This window comes from Salmo salar, chromosome ssa06, assembly GCF_905237065.1.
Source record: "Salmo salar chromosome ssa06, Ssal_v3.1, whole genome shotgun sequence".
NCBI classification, from domain to species: Eukaryota; Metazoa; Chordata; class Actinopteri; order Salmoniformes; family Salmonidae; genus Salmo; species Salmo salar.
In genome coordinates this window covers 38682548-38699545 of record NC_059447.1, presented here as the reverse complement: position 1 = coordinate 38699545, position 16998 = coordinate 38682548, and the positions used below count along the sequence as shown (strand labels likewise).

The 16998-nt window shown below is 40.3% G+C and overlaps 1 protein-coding gene across 1 annotated transcript in view; it reads right to left on the bottom strand.

Moving 5' to 3' along the window:
• Window positions 1–7355: 7355 nt before the first annotated feature.
• LOC106607349 (heparan sulfate glucosamine 3-O-sulfotransferase 4) overlaps window positions 7356–16998 on the bottom strand; it is a 90656-nt gene continuing 81013 nt past the window's right edge. Inside the window, exon 2 of the mRNA XM_014204238.2 lies at window positions 7356–9597. Within this exon, the coding sequence (XP_014059713.1) occupies window positions 8943–9597 (655 nt within the window). The 3' untranslated portion in view covers window positions 7356–8942. The remainder of the gene's footprint in view (window positions 9598–16998) is intronic.

The following is a 16998-nucleotide window of genomic DNA, read 5'->3' as shown; positions in this document are numbered from 1 at the left end:
AAGGAAAATATAATAATGACTGGCAAAATGTGGATCAACAAACATAGATGACAGCCACCAATGTTGAGATGGTAAGACGCGGTCACTGATTTTGTTGTTCACTGACCACACTTCTTACCTTGTTTGTTTGTGCCAGGTGTGTGGGGTTTGTCAAGTATACATGCATTAGGCGCTCTTCCCTCAGAGAACTGACATTACTTTATTTTTGCATCATTTATGTAGCTTCAGGGTTAGGATGGAACAGAACAACAGTCCAATGTCCAAACATGAGAAAACCTGGTGTAACTTTTGGCATCCTGCCTTCTGTCAGGTTATCTCTCTATTCAATCTGCATCGTGGAAGTTCAGCTTTACAGCGTGATTGAAATTTAAAGGCAATGTTCCCGCTTTAGTGGAGACTGCATTCACGGTAAACTCTGCATATGTTGGCTCAATCTGAAATGACCGTTGAAATTTCTATCGTGGAATCTGTAATGCTTCAGCTTTACAGATTGACTAGAGCCTTAATATGTTTAAACTTCGCCTGTGTACCTCAGCTTTTGTGTCAGCTTAACAGATTGTATAGAGCTCTAATACGTTTAAACTTTGCCTGTGTACCTCAGCTTTTGTGTCAGCTTAACAGATTGTATAGAGCCCTAATACGTTTAAACTTTGCCTGTGTACCTCAGTTTTTGTGTCAGCTTAACAGATTGTATAGAGCCCTAATACGTTTAAACTTTGCCTGTGTACCTCAGCTTTTGTGTCAGCTTAACAGATTGTATAGAGCTCTAATACGTTTAAACTTTGCCTGTGTACCTCAGCTCATGTCAGCTCTTGTATTGCCTGTAGGCTTTCGAAATGAGGTTCTTGAACATATTGTACCCTTCTCAATCAGTCACTTGCAAAACATGTGGAATACATATGCATTGAAAACGTCCAGAGTGACATGCCTTTTCTGCAAATGCGCTGAAATGCCAACCAGAGATTTCTAACCCTATGATCGTGGTAAATCCTGTGCATTGAATTGTCTTACAATGTAAGTAAGTAGCTAAATCAACACATGTTATATCACTGGTAATGGAGAATCATAACAATGTTGAGCAAATATGTACGTGTTATGATTAACAACTGCATAAAACCTCCCAGAAAGGTTTGATAAATTATTCAAGTAATACCTGGGGCAATTCTAAATAAATGTTAACCATGAGGGTAAGCGTTTCCATTACCATCGTTCATTTCAAGTAACACTTTCAGAAATAGGACAGGAGGCTGTTTAATAATGGAGGCTTTCCAAATAATTTAATGCATGATCTGCACTAAGAGGGGGAGCTTGGATGACGATCTACATAAAGCAGACCATAGTTGCATTCTGGCAGATAACTCCTCCCAATACACAAAATCCATTCTACTGTGTATACTTGACTGTGTGCTATATGTTTGCATTACAAACCACACACCAGAAACCCTGAACCCAATAAGAATTCAAATTAAAAGGCTATACAAAACAATATGCATACCTGATAAACGGAAATTGTCCAACCTTTGTCAAACGTTAATTCCTCAGACGTTTTTGTGAATGGTGTTAGCTGATTACATGTAAATGAAACTGTTGGGAGATTAGACAAATCTAATGAAAGCTGGTCTTTACATGTGACTTGAAGGAAGCTGGTACTGTACAGTTACCACCAAGGGAGACAGGTTGACTTGGCCTAGTGGGAACAGATAGGACTAATTCATCTCCTACTTAGGGTTTATTGTTCATGCAAAATTACCGTACCTACATGAAGATTATGTAGACAATTCTCCAGAGATGTCTTTTCTTTTCATTGCATGCAAGAGAAAAATAGAGAGGAAATTGCAAGGCTTTTGATAGTAATCATAACGCAAATGTATACATCATAGACTGGTGAAAAAATACATGAATAAATGTATCACTTAGGTTACAGTCAGAGGTGTATAGTGAAACAACATATACAAATAATATTTTATGTTTCATTAAAAATAGATGATTCAAGGAACAACGTGAAGTTGGCCTCTCATTAGCGACATTTTCCCATGGCACAAATGGATCATAAACTCATTGAAATAATGCTGTCGGAATTGTGAATCAGTTTTAGGACATGCATATGAAAAACAAAAGGAGAGCCGCACACTCTAGGAGCTCAGATGCAATAATTAAGTCATTCACATAACACATCTGATAAAAGATTAACAACCTTGTACAACTCACCCAACTGTGGCCTTCCATGTCATTGCATTGACGTCGGAGTGAGTGTCTTGTAGGGAGCAAGATGTCTTTCTTTAAAAATCAACAAACATTGATAATTGTTACCCTCAATACCCTCTTGAAAAACATACCTTCTAATTTGGCTGAGAATCTTTTACTTTGCTGACAAATGAGAGGGGAGACCAAACCCTCATAGGAGAATAGGAGTTATTGACGGATGGGCACTAAGCCTAATTAAGAAAAGAAAGAAGTGCTGCATCGTATGTGATATCTAGTGAGTGTATAATTGGTGAAAAGTTATTTTGAGAACTTAAGTGGTTTATAGTCCAGTTGCAGAGTTTTAACACCCCAGGCGTCCTCAAACCCTTACATTGACCAATCGCTAGCATGTCTAAACCTAACATTACCCTATCCCCTTACATGAAGCCGTTATCAGATGCATCAGGCCAGGCATTTAGATCACCTACTGTACCATGAGTTTTAGATTTTTCAGAGCATAATAATTGCCCCCGAAGGCATGCATCACTGAACAAAGCAACGTGAGAGACCACTGTTGCCACTTTCAGGGCAAACTTACATGATTGTGTACAAAGGAAAACAGAACATGAACAGGGAGAGAGTAGCGAGTCTATCGGTATGGCAACTGTAATCAACAGACAGTAAATGCAGTGAACTGTAATATTTCCATTTTAAAGTGCAACTGAAGTGTCACGATCACTGTCCATGAACTCCCTGTCATAAATAAGCCAAGGCGCAGCGTGCCGGTAATTCCACATCCTTTATTTAGAAGTGAAACCGAACAAAACAATAAACAGGATAAACAGAAAGAAACGTGACGTTCCGGGGCTGCTCAAAGGCAGCTGCACAAAAACAAGATCCCACAACTCAAGGAGGGAAAAAGGGCTGCCTAAGTATGGTTCCCAATCAGAGACAACGATAGACAGCTGCCTCTGATTGGAAACCATACCTGGCCAAAACATAGAAATAAAATACATAGAATGCCCACCCCATATCACACCCTGACCTAACTAAACAGAGAAAAACGTCTCTCTCAGGTCAGCGCGTGACATGAAGCTCAACTTATCGGATAGAAAATGGCCTATGTGGCATCGATATTAGTCAGAAACATTTATTGACTACAAAGTGTAAAGGAAAATATTGTTCATAAAGTTAGTCTCATCCAAAACAATTTTGTAAGTGAGTTCTTCATGACTTACTTGAGGGTTGGGTTTAGATTCCAACAATGCTCACTTGCCCATTAAAGGCACCCGCATACTGGATTCGGTTTGCTCCCAGGAGAACTAAGCTAGGTGAAGCGAACATCTGTGCCTCGCATACTCCTTTAAAAGACCTTCGCTTGAAAAATGAGAAAAAAAGCAGCAATATTACTGTTGAGATGCCGTAGCAATAACATAGCCAAACAACTTCCTCAAAATAGTCAGAATTAATAAATCAAGAAATCTGTAATTCAATTGGACTTTTTTGTAGAGGTCTTAGTCGTGCAATTTTACATCTGACTAAAATGTTTGGTGCAGTATTTCTCAGGTGAATTTATTTGCATGAAAACTGGTCATCTCTCATTGAATGACAACAAACACGTCATTGAAGAATGTGTCTCATTGGGGACAAACATCAGTAACAGACACATCGAACCACATCCCCAAGGCTGAAATCCCTTTTTTTCTTATTGAGCAACAGAGAAACACATGCAGAATCAGTGTGTTCAGTCACTCTTTAAGATGTTTATGTGGCTTCCAAGAATCTAATTCACAATACATACTGACTACACCTCTGACAAACATAATTAATGATTGCTGGCAAAAGGTTAATATCCACTCAGCAGAAAATGAATCAACAGTGTATTAATGAGCCCATTACCAACAATGATGGATCAAGAAATTAGTCTCCTTTAGGACGAGGAGCATATTGGATGCAGAGAGATATTGATTGGAAGAATAATGCTTCTTATATAGACAACACTTTGTCCTGCTGGCATCAGAAGGGTGATCCCAGACAATACAGGCCTTCATGCACTGTAAATAGTGTTGTAATTGATACTCGGAGACGAGGATGAAAAACAAGCTCACCCCTTCCCCTCCTCTACAACAACAGTTTACCTATTTAGACCCCCCCCCCCACTCCTACAGTGATAGCTAGATCATAAACGTTCCATGGCTCTAGACAAGATCAGTTTAGGTCATGTAAATGATATGCTGGATCCTGTTGAGATGCATTCTATTGTACTTTACAGGAATTGTTTGTTTCCATTTGAGATTACACTACTGTACTGTGTTAAAAAAGGACCCTTTCTCCAAACATATTTGATGACAAATTCATGTTTTTAAAAGGCCCAATCTTGAATAATAAAACAAAATGATGTAACAATTTCACTAGAGAGAGAGAGTAAGGGCTAGATTCAATCCGGCGTGTGGACGATGCGCGCTATAGCACGATTGAAATTTAAAGGCAATGTTCCCACGTTGCCAGAGGGTGTTTCTCAATATGCATAGTACCGCGCTCCACACTCTCATGCTCCGAGTGCATGCTCTGATGACGTTCTCTTGAATACGTTCTTGTGAGGACGAGAGTGTGGAGAACGCATAAAACATTACATTTGAGAAGCACTCACACTCCCCCTACTGTATTACCTCAGGCTACACCTCCCCATTCACTGAACCTTCTTCCAGCCAGGACAATGGACAACAATAGGCTAAACAACATATACACAAAGCAACTGTTTTACTTCATAACTGTCAGTTAGCTATATGTGAATCGTAATAATGTAGCTAACCAGATAGTTTAAAAGGCAAAATGACCTAAAACTAATATTATGCAAGATGGATGTAAATTCTTTGTGGGTAGCTAGCTAACAATTCTGCGTGGCTAGCTATTGGAACAGTGGTAGCTAGCCAGTTAGCCCTATTGACTTATTATGGGCTTGCGATCTACGGTACGTAGGCAGGTAAACATGCAAAACTGAACACAGCATGTATTTATTAACGTATCAAGATAAAATATTGTAGTCAGGCAACATATGAGATGTGAATAGGCAACATTTCATTTCAAAGTTGGAGTGTATTTCCTCTCGCTTCAACTCAAATAATGGCCGCCATTGATTTCAATAACATTTTGGTCATTTTTGAAGTGGTTGCATCATATTTCTTTGCATACTTTCCGTTAAAGCTTGCATCGATGCCTGATTCAAAATATATACAAACAGAGTACGTCTTCGAGAAGCGCTCTGCATGCTCACCTACTTTGGATTTGGACACATACTCCGACCCTCCCGTGCTCCAATTTGCATGCTCAGAGCACGGTAGTGTGCATTTTGAGAAACACCCAGAGACTGCATTCATGGTAAAAGCTGCATACAGTATGTTGTCAGAAATTACCTTTACATTTCAATTGCACTATAACTCTCGATCTTCCACGCTCCGGATTGTATCCAGCCCTTAGTTTATCGTTTTTCCAAGGGTAGATTTGCATCATTGTTGTTTACGTTCATGACTTAATGTTCTTCTCCGTCATTCTGTGAGCTAGGCTATATGTATAAAGAGCTTTTTTTCATTGGACAGTTGGCTACTGTGAAGTACTGCGGATGCCACTTGCAAGGAAATTATACATGGTCTCTATTATCTCCTTACAGGTATTGAGTGACAGACATTCATTTGTACATTCGGGGAGCATGATGACAGCGAAACAATAGTGATTGTGATGAGTGGGCGAGGCTCCTCCCGTTGTCTAAGTAGAGCTCCTCTCTCCTCTGTCTCCTCACACCACTGCCGTGCTGAGCCAAAAACACCCCACGACCCCTATAGGGAGAAACATGTGGAGGACAGCTTTGCATGCCTTTCATACAATGGAACTCTCGCAAGGCGTATCAAAGCACTACACTACTCCACCTACTGTGGACTGTACTTTGGTGCACAAAGAGAAGATACTTACATGCTTTGTAAACATTTTTATCTGTTATCATGACATGTTAGGTATCTTTGTCCTTCCATGTGGCATCTCTGAACAATGTGTGAGGGGAATTTGAGGCATACAGATGTTGGATTTAACTTTGATCACCCTGTTGCGTGATAACTTTCTTGAAAGTCAGGACATTTAAAACGTCCCTACAAAAATGTCACTTTTGCAGCATGATTATTATCCTGCTGTAGAAACTGGCTCAAATTAAGATCCTACATCTGTATGTACTACTACATGTACCAAAGTTGTTGTGCCACTTTGTCAAATCCAGTGGTACATCTTTTTATACAATTTTGTTTTACTGAGATACCAAGGAGGTATTTCCTAAAAATATGACTGATATTATGTTTTTCCTCTCAACCCTCTTGTTTAATCTCTTAGTTGTGCAGCCCTAGTTTCTCAAGCACACTGACTCAGCAGAATTTTGTTCCCTTAATAGCATGGACCCTAATTAAAAGGAAAGAACTTCTCCAAGCAATATCTGAAAGTTTGCTACATATTTAGAATCGAAAATGTTTAAATGAGTTGCCAGAAAAAGAATTACTTTTGTGTGCAATATAGTGATTAGCTAGCTGGAATATTTTGTTTGTTTTTATTTGGCAAATGGAAAGTATTATTTTTGCAAGAAATCCCATTTCTCCACCTCTAAGCATATGCATTCAATGCAGTTTCTTCATCAGAGTAAAACAAACACACTATTAAAACAGGCAGCAAAATCCCATTCAAATTTGATGATTTGATGCAACGTACCATTTTCCCCAAAGTAGTCAAACTATAAAAAATGGTATTTATGACCCCGCATCGCTGTTCTAAACTGAACAGAGCGAGTAGTGCTAGAGTGCAGAGAGAATCATGTGAGGAATGAGAGAGTGTGCTCCGGGGACGGAGAGAGACAGAGGTTCACAGGAATACACCAAGGGGATATCTGCACAGAGAAGCCTCAGTGGAAGGTGTGACTGGGAAACTGAGGCTCTAAGGTAAGTGTTCATGCTCAGTGATAGAACGGGTAGTATAGTTCTTACCTTGATTGAATCAATTGCTCTGTGTAACTAGCTGCTGCACCCAGCCTCCCCTGGGTGACAGGGAGGCCGGCAGAGAGTGAACCAATCCAGCCTGTCATGGCCGACCAGAAAACAGGGAAGATTAACAGTGTAAAACATCATAGCTGTGGGCAACCATTGATGTGTAGAAGACGGTATTTATTGACTCATTGACTGTATTGATTGTCTCAATTGATGAGAAGTCCAGAGACAGTAGTAAGACAGCATACAGAAGCACAGCAAGCTATGCAAAAAGGATGATGGTTCTTATTTCATGGAGTGAAACATAAAGTAACATTTATAGAAAAGCAGAAAAGGACTGTAAAACTCTGTTATTATAATCCGTGCCATGTATACAAACCTGGATGAAGATGAGGAGCTAAGTGGGTTGCAATGCGATGATGTACATAATGTTTCCTCAACAGGCAGACATATTCCAGTCAGATACATGATACTGTCAAAACAATATGGGAGATTTACTGGGTAAACCTGTGCATAATAACATTTTGTCTGAAGCAAATCCTCAATTTGACATTGACAATGATGTTCCAGGCTTACTTAATTAACCCATTTATCTCTTAATGACAGAAGACTGCGTGGCACCAGATGTTTGTTAACACCCTTCTGTTGGGTCCTCCTCTGTTGTTCTTCACCTCATCGACTTAACAATAATCGACTTAACAGGAGAACCCCATTGGCTTGCAAATCTCGCTGCAAATTTTGTTTTCGTAGTGGTTCTGTCACATTTATCATATAATAGCTCTATATAAAATAGTTTTTAGAATAGTTTCCCTCCATTTATAATATACTTTGTGCACACCTCAAAATAATGTTACTTCAGATTAGTGGGCATAGGATACTTTGCATGGGTGTGACATTTACAGTAATCCCTTGATGTGTGTGAGAAATACATTTTAGTTGATACACCATATGCCAATTCCAGCCTAAAAAATGATGATATACAAAAACTATTTGATATATATGTACTGTACATTTGTTTAAAACATGTTACCTACGAGTGCAGGTCAACAAAAATATTGACTCTGTGGAAATTAAAGCTATGCTTTGGTAAACTTGGATTGACAAAAATTGATTATCTCCATTTATAATACATACACAGACAACCTCAAATACGACATGAGGGTCACGTCAAAGGATAATTGTACTGTAAGATTCATTTATTTTCTTTTATCTCTACAGAGTGTGGAAATAAATCATCCAGAATACTTCATGGCCTCAGTCATCTGAGTAGTATGACTGTTTTGTACTGTACGCTGGTGGGTGTGGGTGAAAGGGCAACAAACTGCATGAAAAGTAAAGGGAGAAGAAGCAGGCAGAATACACCCTTAGGGCTCAGGAGGTAAGGACACTTAACTTATCGCATGCATGCATCATTATTGTCGACATGATTCATGTATCAGCTCTATGTTTTTAAAACAAAAGGAATAAAATCATCTCCTCTTCACAAATATAAATATAATTTTATGTATAGTATGTACAATAATGTTTTGCCACCATCAACAACATTAGTTTTGAGGGAGAGAATAGAAGCATATCGGTAAACTCTTTTATCCTATGGATACAGACACTGTTTCAAAGACAGCCATAATTGATTGACGTACTCAAGCACTCTCTCAGAGGATGAAGTGGTAGGGACAGACAGTAGATCTGTTATTTAGAAAGGCTGGTGGTGTAGCTGTGGCTGTGACGTGGGGCAACAGTCTGTTAGTTCTGAGAGACCCGAGAGTCACTGCCCTCCTCCAGCTCCCACTCAAAGTTCTGGCCAGTCATTTGGTAGAACATCATGTTAAAGGGTTTGAAGAACTTGTGCAGTCGGCGGATAACGTCCGGGTCAATTTTAGGGTGAGTTCTCCCCTTAGATTTGCCGAGACATCTCGGGGTGCTGCTGTCCTCTGGCTTCTTGAGACAAGGAAATCCCTTCGTTTTGTTGAAGTAAAAGTGTTTATCTGTGACGATCCGCTTGAGTCCCAGAAAGTCCTGTACCTTGCCCATCTCGCCAGCTGGATCAACGATAAGCCTCTCTCCACTGACAAAGTGCATCTGGGCGAGAGGGAAGTACTGCATCCACGTCTCCAAGTGGAGCGCGTAGATCCCTATACGTAGAGCACTCCACGACGCATCTATTAGGCCCAGCGTCCGGTTTTTAAAGGCCAAAACCTCAAAGGTTGGGATCTCAGGTTTTTTGGACAGAGTCTGTGTGTAGTCTGAAATGGCCCTGGTGACAGGGTTGCGGACCACAATAATTAACTTGATGTCCCTGGCCATCGTGTGGATGCGTTTGGGGGCGTGGTTAGTCACAAAGTAGCTAGGTGTCTTCTCCATGGTGATTTGTCCCTCCAGCGTCGAAGGCATCAGGTCTCTGAAAACACAAAGCAGCAGTTACCTCAGCTCTGTTAATACTGAACTCTCTGCACCTACCGCAACACAAATGAGGTACTCAAGGACAGGGTAAAATAACATTTGGTATTTATGGAGCAATAAATTATTTGAAATTACAAGTGAAAATAACTGTTATTATCACTGGATATTATGTAGCGAGGAGAAACATACAGCTTGTTTCATTTGTGGAGTAATATGTGCAAGATAAAAGAAACAGAAGATGTAACGGCAAGTGAGGAAGTATGCTGATTGCCTAATTGGCTCCATCTGTGTTACTCCAGGAGCTGTTTTGGAACTTTAATAATGAGTTCACTGCATATCATTAATACTGCTGGTGCCTGGGGTATTGTTTTGTCATACATTTATTCTGTGTGCTCCACACTGTGTGCCTGCCTTGAGTTTCATTCCCTAGCATTCACTTCCACTTCTGCGTTGTGTGCAACACACTTATTCCTTTTCTTTCTTAAGGTTAGAGGCTGTTCATTGAAGGGAATAGTGATTAATTATACAATTCTTTGTGATCATTTGTAGTAGAACAGAAATGCCCCTGCCTTGAGAGTTTTATCTCAGGGATAACGGGAAACCATTTGCCAGTGCCGCAAATATTATGTTCAACTTTGTCTCTGGGACTAAGTTGGGGGATCAATCAATGTGGAAGCAAATGCAATTCATACATACGAAAGAGAGATTAGTTCCTACAATTTCTCTTTTTTCCTCTATGGATAATAAAGCATTATGTTTACCTCAAGCAAATCGATATTAAATGCTTACATTGTTTTCATTGCAATCCTTGTTCTATTTGTTTAGACATGAATCATTACGGTCTAAATTGGCCACATTAAAAGCCGTGAATGGTATAGCCTTTATATACTTACACCAAATAGAAACATGAAATACAATACAAGTTTATGAACACTGTAATAAATGCTACTGATTTGATCATGTTTTACCATCTCCTTGCTACATAAAAGTAATTATATTCTTAGTCATACTATATTTTCTTTGAATTTGTGAAATCTACATCTCATAATTGTTCCGTTCCTTCAAAACAAATGATTCCACTTTCACAGATATAGAGAGTTCAATGTTTTCTCAATTTAGATTGTCATCAGCATAGACTGAAGATGGTACAATATAGCCACATCAATCATTTGCATCCTGGACACATTCTATATGAACTGTTCTCTTTGCAAAGAATCCAATTTACTGGGAGAAACAAATCAAGTGTTATGTACATACATATTGACCCCCCTCACACCACATGCACACACACATGGACACTGGCCCTCAAGTCTCACAAGTGGCCTGGTAATGTCATTTCTGTAACAGTATTGCACTCCTGATGGGTAATTTCCCCCTGGATTCTGTTTGGCTCAAGATACTATAGAGGCTGTGGCTATTTCTTAGGCTGTAATTGGATTTAAAACATACCTACAGATTGCATAGTGACTGGATGGAGTATTAGTTTTCATTACATTCCATCAATGTTCCACACTTCCTCAGTGGGGTAATGAATGGCTAAAGATTTTTTTCTCCCTTCAAGGTCTTCAGCTGATGGCTATTTAAAGTAAAGTCTAAAGCAGGTTAGATGGTAGCGAGGGTGTGCCATCACTGTGTATGAGAACTAAAGCACAGAGAGAGGAAACTCAATAAAACACACCACAATGAAACGCCTTGAAACAACCTATGTACTGCACATCCTATACAGAACCATAAGGTTCATTGCTCTACCATTGCTCTACAACATTCGCAGAGTACGACCCTGCCTCACACAGGAAGCGGCGCAGGTCCTAATCCAGGCACTTGTCATCTCCCGTCTGGATTACTGCAACTCGCTGTTGGCTGGGCTCCCTGCCTGTGCCATTAAACCCCTACAACTCATCCAGAACGCCGCAGCCCGTCTGGTGTTCAACCTTCCCAAGTTCTCTCACGTCACCCCGCTCCTCCGCTCTCTCCACTGGCTTCCAGTTGAAGCTCGCATCCGCTACAAGACCATGGTGATTGCCTACGGAGCTGTGAAGGGAACGGCACCTCCATACCTTCAGGCTCTGATCAGGCCCTACACCCAAACAAGGGCACTGCGTTCATCCACCACTGGCCTGCTGGCCCCCCTACCTCTGAGGAAGCACAGTTCCCGCTCAGCCCAGTCAAAACTGTTCGCTGCTCTGGCACCCCAATGGTGGAACAAGCTCCCTCACGACGCCAGGACAGCGGAGTCAATCACCACCTTCCGGAGACACCTGAAACCCCACCTCTTTAAGGAATACCTAGGATAGGATAAAGTAATCCTTCTAACCCCCCCCTAAAAGATTTAGATGCACTATTGTAAAGTGGTTGTTCCACTGGATATCATAAGGTGAATGCACCATTTTGTAAGTCGCTCTGGATAAGAGCGTCTGCTAAATGACTTAAATGTAAATGTAAATGTAAATAAGGACAAAATAGCATGTCTCAACAGTAATGTGTCATGCCTCTTTGACGCAAACATCCCATTGACAGGACAGATAAATGATTCTCAAGGTGACCTCTTCTATATACGTCAGCCACATAATAAGCTATTGTCCTCATCAGGCTTCATTCCAAAAAAGATGGAGGTTGAACAAGCGCGCGATACCTTCATCTCTGATTGAGGTCGAACTCATTTTGACTGAGAATGAATCAGTCATGGATCGTGTACATCGAAAATGTCAGTGGAACAGGGAGGCGGAACAAGAAATCCCAATGCTGATAAACAAGCACATTTTCCTGCATGCGCCAGGCAGATGACTCCTCTGGCCTTGCACTCTGGCGGAACTGAAGTAAACAACAGCAAAGAGTTAACTCTCATTTCTCTACGCATCAGCTGTTGAGCTCAATGTGGGTCATTCAGGTGGGTAAGTAAATAAAACACAGAACGCTAAAGAGGCCCGGCGAACCATCTGCTGTTTACTCAGTCAGACCACATAACACATCTCTTAACATTTACCTCTTGTACCATAACGGCAGACCCTCTAATTTATACACTAAGGGCTGGATTCAATCCCTATCGCTGATGTTCAGCGATATAACGCGCTTGAAATGTAAATGTAATATCTGATTGAGCCGACATATGCAGCGTTTATCGTGAATGCAGTCTCCGCTAACGCGGGATCATTGTCTTTGCATGACAAAAGGGCTACAACGCGGAACTTCGGCAATACGGATTGAATCCAGTCCTATCTAACATAAGTGTAAGGACTTCACGCTTCCTGAAAGACAGTGAGTCACTCACGTCCTGCTCCTGAAGCATATGGGGATGCAGTGGTTATATGACAGAGTACATTACATGGTGGTCATGCTTGTATCAACTTAGACAGGAGAAACAACTGTGTGACTACTATATATTATGACAAGAAAGCTACAGTTCTCAATATGAGAGGGTAGAAAAGGTCATTTCAATAAGTACTTTGAAAGTATGCTGTTCTGAAGTAGTACATTGTAAACAGGAAAAAGGTTTTTTTTAAATGCATTTTCATTCGCTGCTTTGAAGTTAAAAGCAATTGAATTGCTTCTCTTCGTGATTTCTAATATACAGAGGAAAAAAGAGGATGACAGCACTGATCATTTCTGTCAGGTGTTTCAAACTCATGCAAATGGAATGTCCTTTGAATCCTCCAATCAATGGATAGCTACAGATGTTGGCCCAGACTCAGACAAACCCCTATTGTAATATAGTTGCTTCACCAGGTTGGGTGCCACTATCTGTGCACTGTGAACTAGGTATAGGTTCACTCCACCGACCATCACAGCTTTAAACGCTTTCACATAGGGACAAAATGAATGCTAAATTCACACGTCTGGAGGAGTTACAAAAGATTCAGGAAATGCATATTTCCTTTCAATACGCAGACTACCAACAGTGCCATTTCATGACCATCTCTTAAACGCCTACTGAGGAAGTATTCTGCTACACTCACTATGAGTGGGCTCTGGAACATGCCCATGCATTTTCCTCAATGAATATGTTTCATTACGCCCTGTCAAAACCATTAAAGAAGAAAATGTTGAGGCATGACGAGTTGGGGAAAATATTCATTTGCATCCCAGACACTAATAAGGCCAAGCTGTTTCTTGGAGCATAGAAAACATTGCTGCTGAGAGGCTTGGTCATTTCTAATAAAAGACTGGCACAGTAATAAAAGCTTTTCCAATCTCTCATTTGGCTTCATCGTGGCACTGGTACTGAATCAAACTCACAAAGCCATGTCATGTCAATGGCATTTGTACAATCCTTGAGCAATCCACACACAGTGGGTCCTATCCAGTGAGAAAACAACATTAGTTTTTTTGTCATGAGGAATACTGTAAATGGACTCATTCTTTATTTGTTAGTGGATGAAGGCATTATTTTGAGAAGAAAAGCAGTGTATGTTGCAAAACACTTGTAGCAGCTGTGTGCTGGCACACTTCCATCTCCCAGCTTTGCAATTTTACTTGGTATGTGTAATGAGCACAACATTGGTGTACAATTTGCCCGTGCGAAAAGAGGGAGAGGTGAGTTTAATTAAAACATAACACAGCCTCCCCGCTGTAAATAAGCCCATTATACTGTAGATGAACTGTGTGCTTCAATGGAACAGTTAAGGAGAGAACTGACAGCTGGTCCTGATTAAAACCTTTTCCCGCTCTCTTCTTGAGATCCCCTGAAGACCATTCCACTTCCAACAGTGGGGGAGCCAGGCACTTTCTCTACCCACAACAGCAGAATGCTGCGCTGAGATCTGAAGCAATGTTCACATTCTCTTTGGACATAGAACATCATGAAATAAAACAAAGGCGAGGAAAAAAAAACTTTATGGACCCTTGGAACATCATAATAAACTGCATGATTAGGCCATTATTATTATACATTGGCCAGTAAATTAGCCTATTTTTCACAAGATTAAAGCCAGAGGGGGAGAATAGGAGCAATCGCATTTCAAGGATTCTAAAGATATTATCGTCAGCTTTCAAGTTCATTTTCTGTGTCACTCTTTTAAGTTCAGTGGCTTAGATCAGAACCGAAACTGTACTCTGCAGATCCATCCCTAATAAAATTTTTTTTTCAAACATTACTGTTTTTATCAGCACTCAAATACACAGATCTACAATACTAGGAACATTCCACTCATTTGAATATATATGTTGTTACTTCTAAATGTTCCTCGCTTGTGTTTGTTTATGTGCATTTGGATGAACTGATGAGAGTGCTTCAGGCTACACACATACAATTTGCTCACAATAGCCCTCTATATTATACGATTGGTGTTGCAATTACAACAACAAGCAGATGTGATGGCCTGTATTCTGCTTCAGAGCACCACAGTGAATAGACAAGTACAAATTATCAGTCACCCTCATTGTCTCTCAATGTCATTTATTTACCTTACCCAAACACAGTCAAGAATATATTGGAATAAAATAAAAGCTCAAACAGTAATTGCTGGTCACACCTGAGTATGTCAGAAGCAAAGAGTAAAATGTGTATCCAGGGCATTTTCGCAGATCTGGTTCAGTTATGCAGAACCAATTAACAATATGACAGATTGAACTTGATAGATTTCCTATCCTGCATGGTAAAAACCGCTAGGAACACTCATCTGGCCACTTAGGAGATTCGGCTGCAGCTGATCATGGATGGAAGAAACGCCACACATCTCTCTCATACTAAGGCCTTTGCATGAGTGACGAGTGAAGGGCATCTATTAGTGCGTGGATAAGCATGTGGGCATAAAATATAGAAAACCACTTCACATCAGAGAAAGCCCCATATGGCTCACACCATTGTCCGAACAAAGTGACATAAAACCATCCATGGATAACGTTCAATATGGGTTACCCATATTGTAAGACATTGTCATCAAGCCAGAGTGCTGTTAGACAGTACAGCGCACACTGTCATTGTACTATACATGGTTCACTACAGGAAGTTTTAAGTTGAATTCTTGATCCAGGAATCATGGAATCAAAAAAACAAAGAAACTAAAATATATGTTTGACTTAATAACTCAAATGGCTTTAGATTCTGAATTTGACATTTTAGTCATTTTACAGTTCGTGCATTAATCTTAAAATGGGACTAGGGCTGTAGCGGTCATGAAATTTTGTCAGCCGGGTGATCGTCAAGGTAATAACTGCCGGTCTCACGGTAATTGACCGTAATTGACATAAACACATTTAGCATCTCCTGGCTTCCACGCATAGCCTTCAAGCCACTGATGCAGACCTTTGGAACATCTACATTTTAACAAGTCTAATAAATCCATGTAATATAGCCTACACCATCATAGTACATCCATTATTTATTTTAGACAGGTCTAAAGAATCATGATATGAAGAAAATGTAGTATATTTCAGAAGAACAGAATAGTATACTCTGCGTTGTCCTTATGTTAGGCCCTGATCTGGCTATGCCATATGGCTGTGGGCTACACTAGTTCATTTAGCAGACAAGATTTGCTTAGAATTCCGTGGCATTATTTTCTGTTATTTTATAGTATGAAGAATACAATTGAACATAGCTGAATAAAATAGAAAGGACATGTGGCTATTCTGTGTTGAGCGGTTAACAAAGAAACAGGTACTCCTATATGCTTAATTTAGAGTTATTTAGTTGTGATACAAATGTTGGGCTATATGTTTTGATTTTTAAAACATTCTAAGGCTGCATGATGTGACTCTAATGATGATTTTTAAAAAGTTGCATGAAAGGCATGAGCTCCACTTTGTTTTCTTGCACAGGCTGTACACACTTCATCAGTCTCTTCTTCACAATTTAACAAGCACTTGATAATGCCTTGAATTTCCCGGCTGAATCCCCTTTGTGTGGCCATACTCCCCCTAAAAAAAATCCATGCCTTTTGGGGCCAGTGGCCGTTGTGCCCCTGGGCTGAATATAATAATTATAATTCCCTTCTCCCCGTTGCGTTCTGAACCACCTCTCACTCACATGGCACTCAGTCACGTGATCAGGTCTTTCTCAAAGGCTACAAGTGAAGACAGACACATTCGGGGACACAACTGCGCGCGTCCTCATCCAATTCCGAGACACATATTGAAGATATTGGAAGAACTGTCCACATTTACTTTTCATCAGCCAACAAGATAAGTAGGCCTAGCGAACAGCAAAATGACAATCTACTATCTCCCTTAGCACAAAAGTTGACCTATTCTATTCTGTGCGAGAAATGAATATTCAAAAACATAGTCCGGAACAGTTGTGCGATGCGATAGATCCCAAATTAATACAACCACTAGCATCAAAAAACCTGTTTTAAGCAATGAGCCTGACGCAACAGATGAGAACGTTTAGCTTAAAATGTTGATAAACTAGTAGGCTATCACATTATAAGCGCAGCAATGTGCACACGGTAGTAATAAGCGC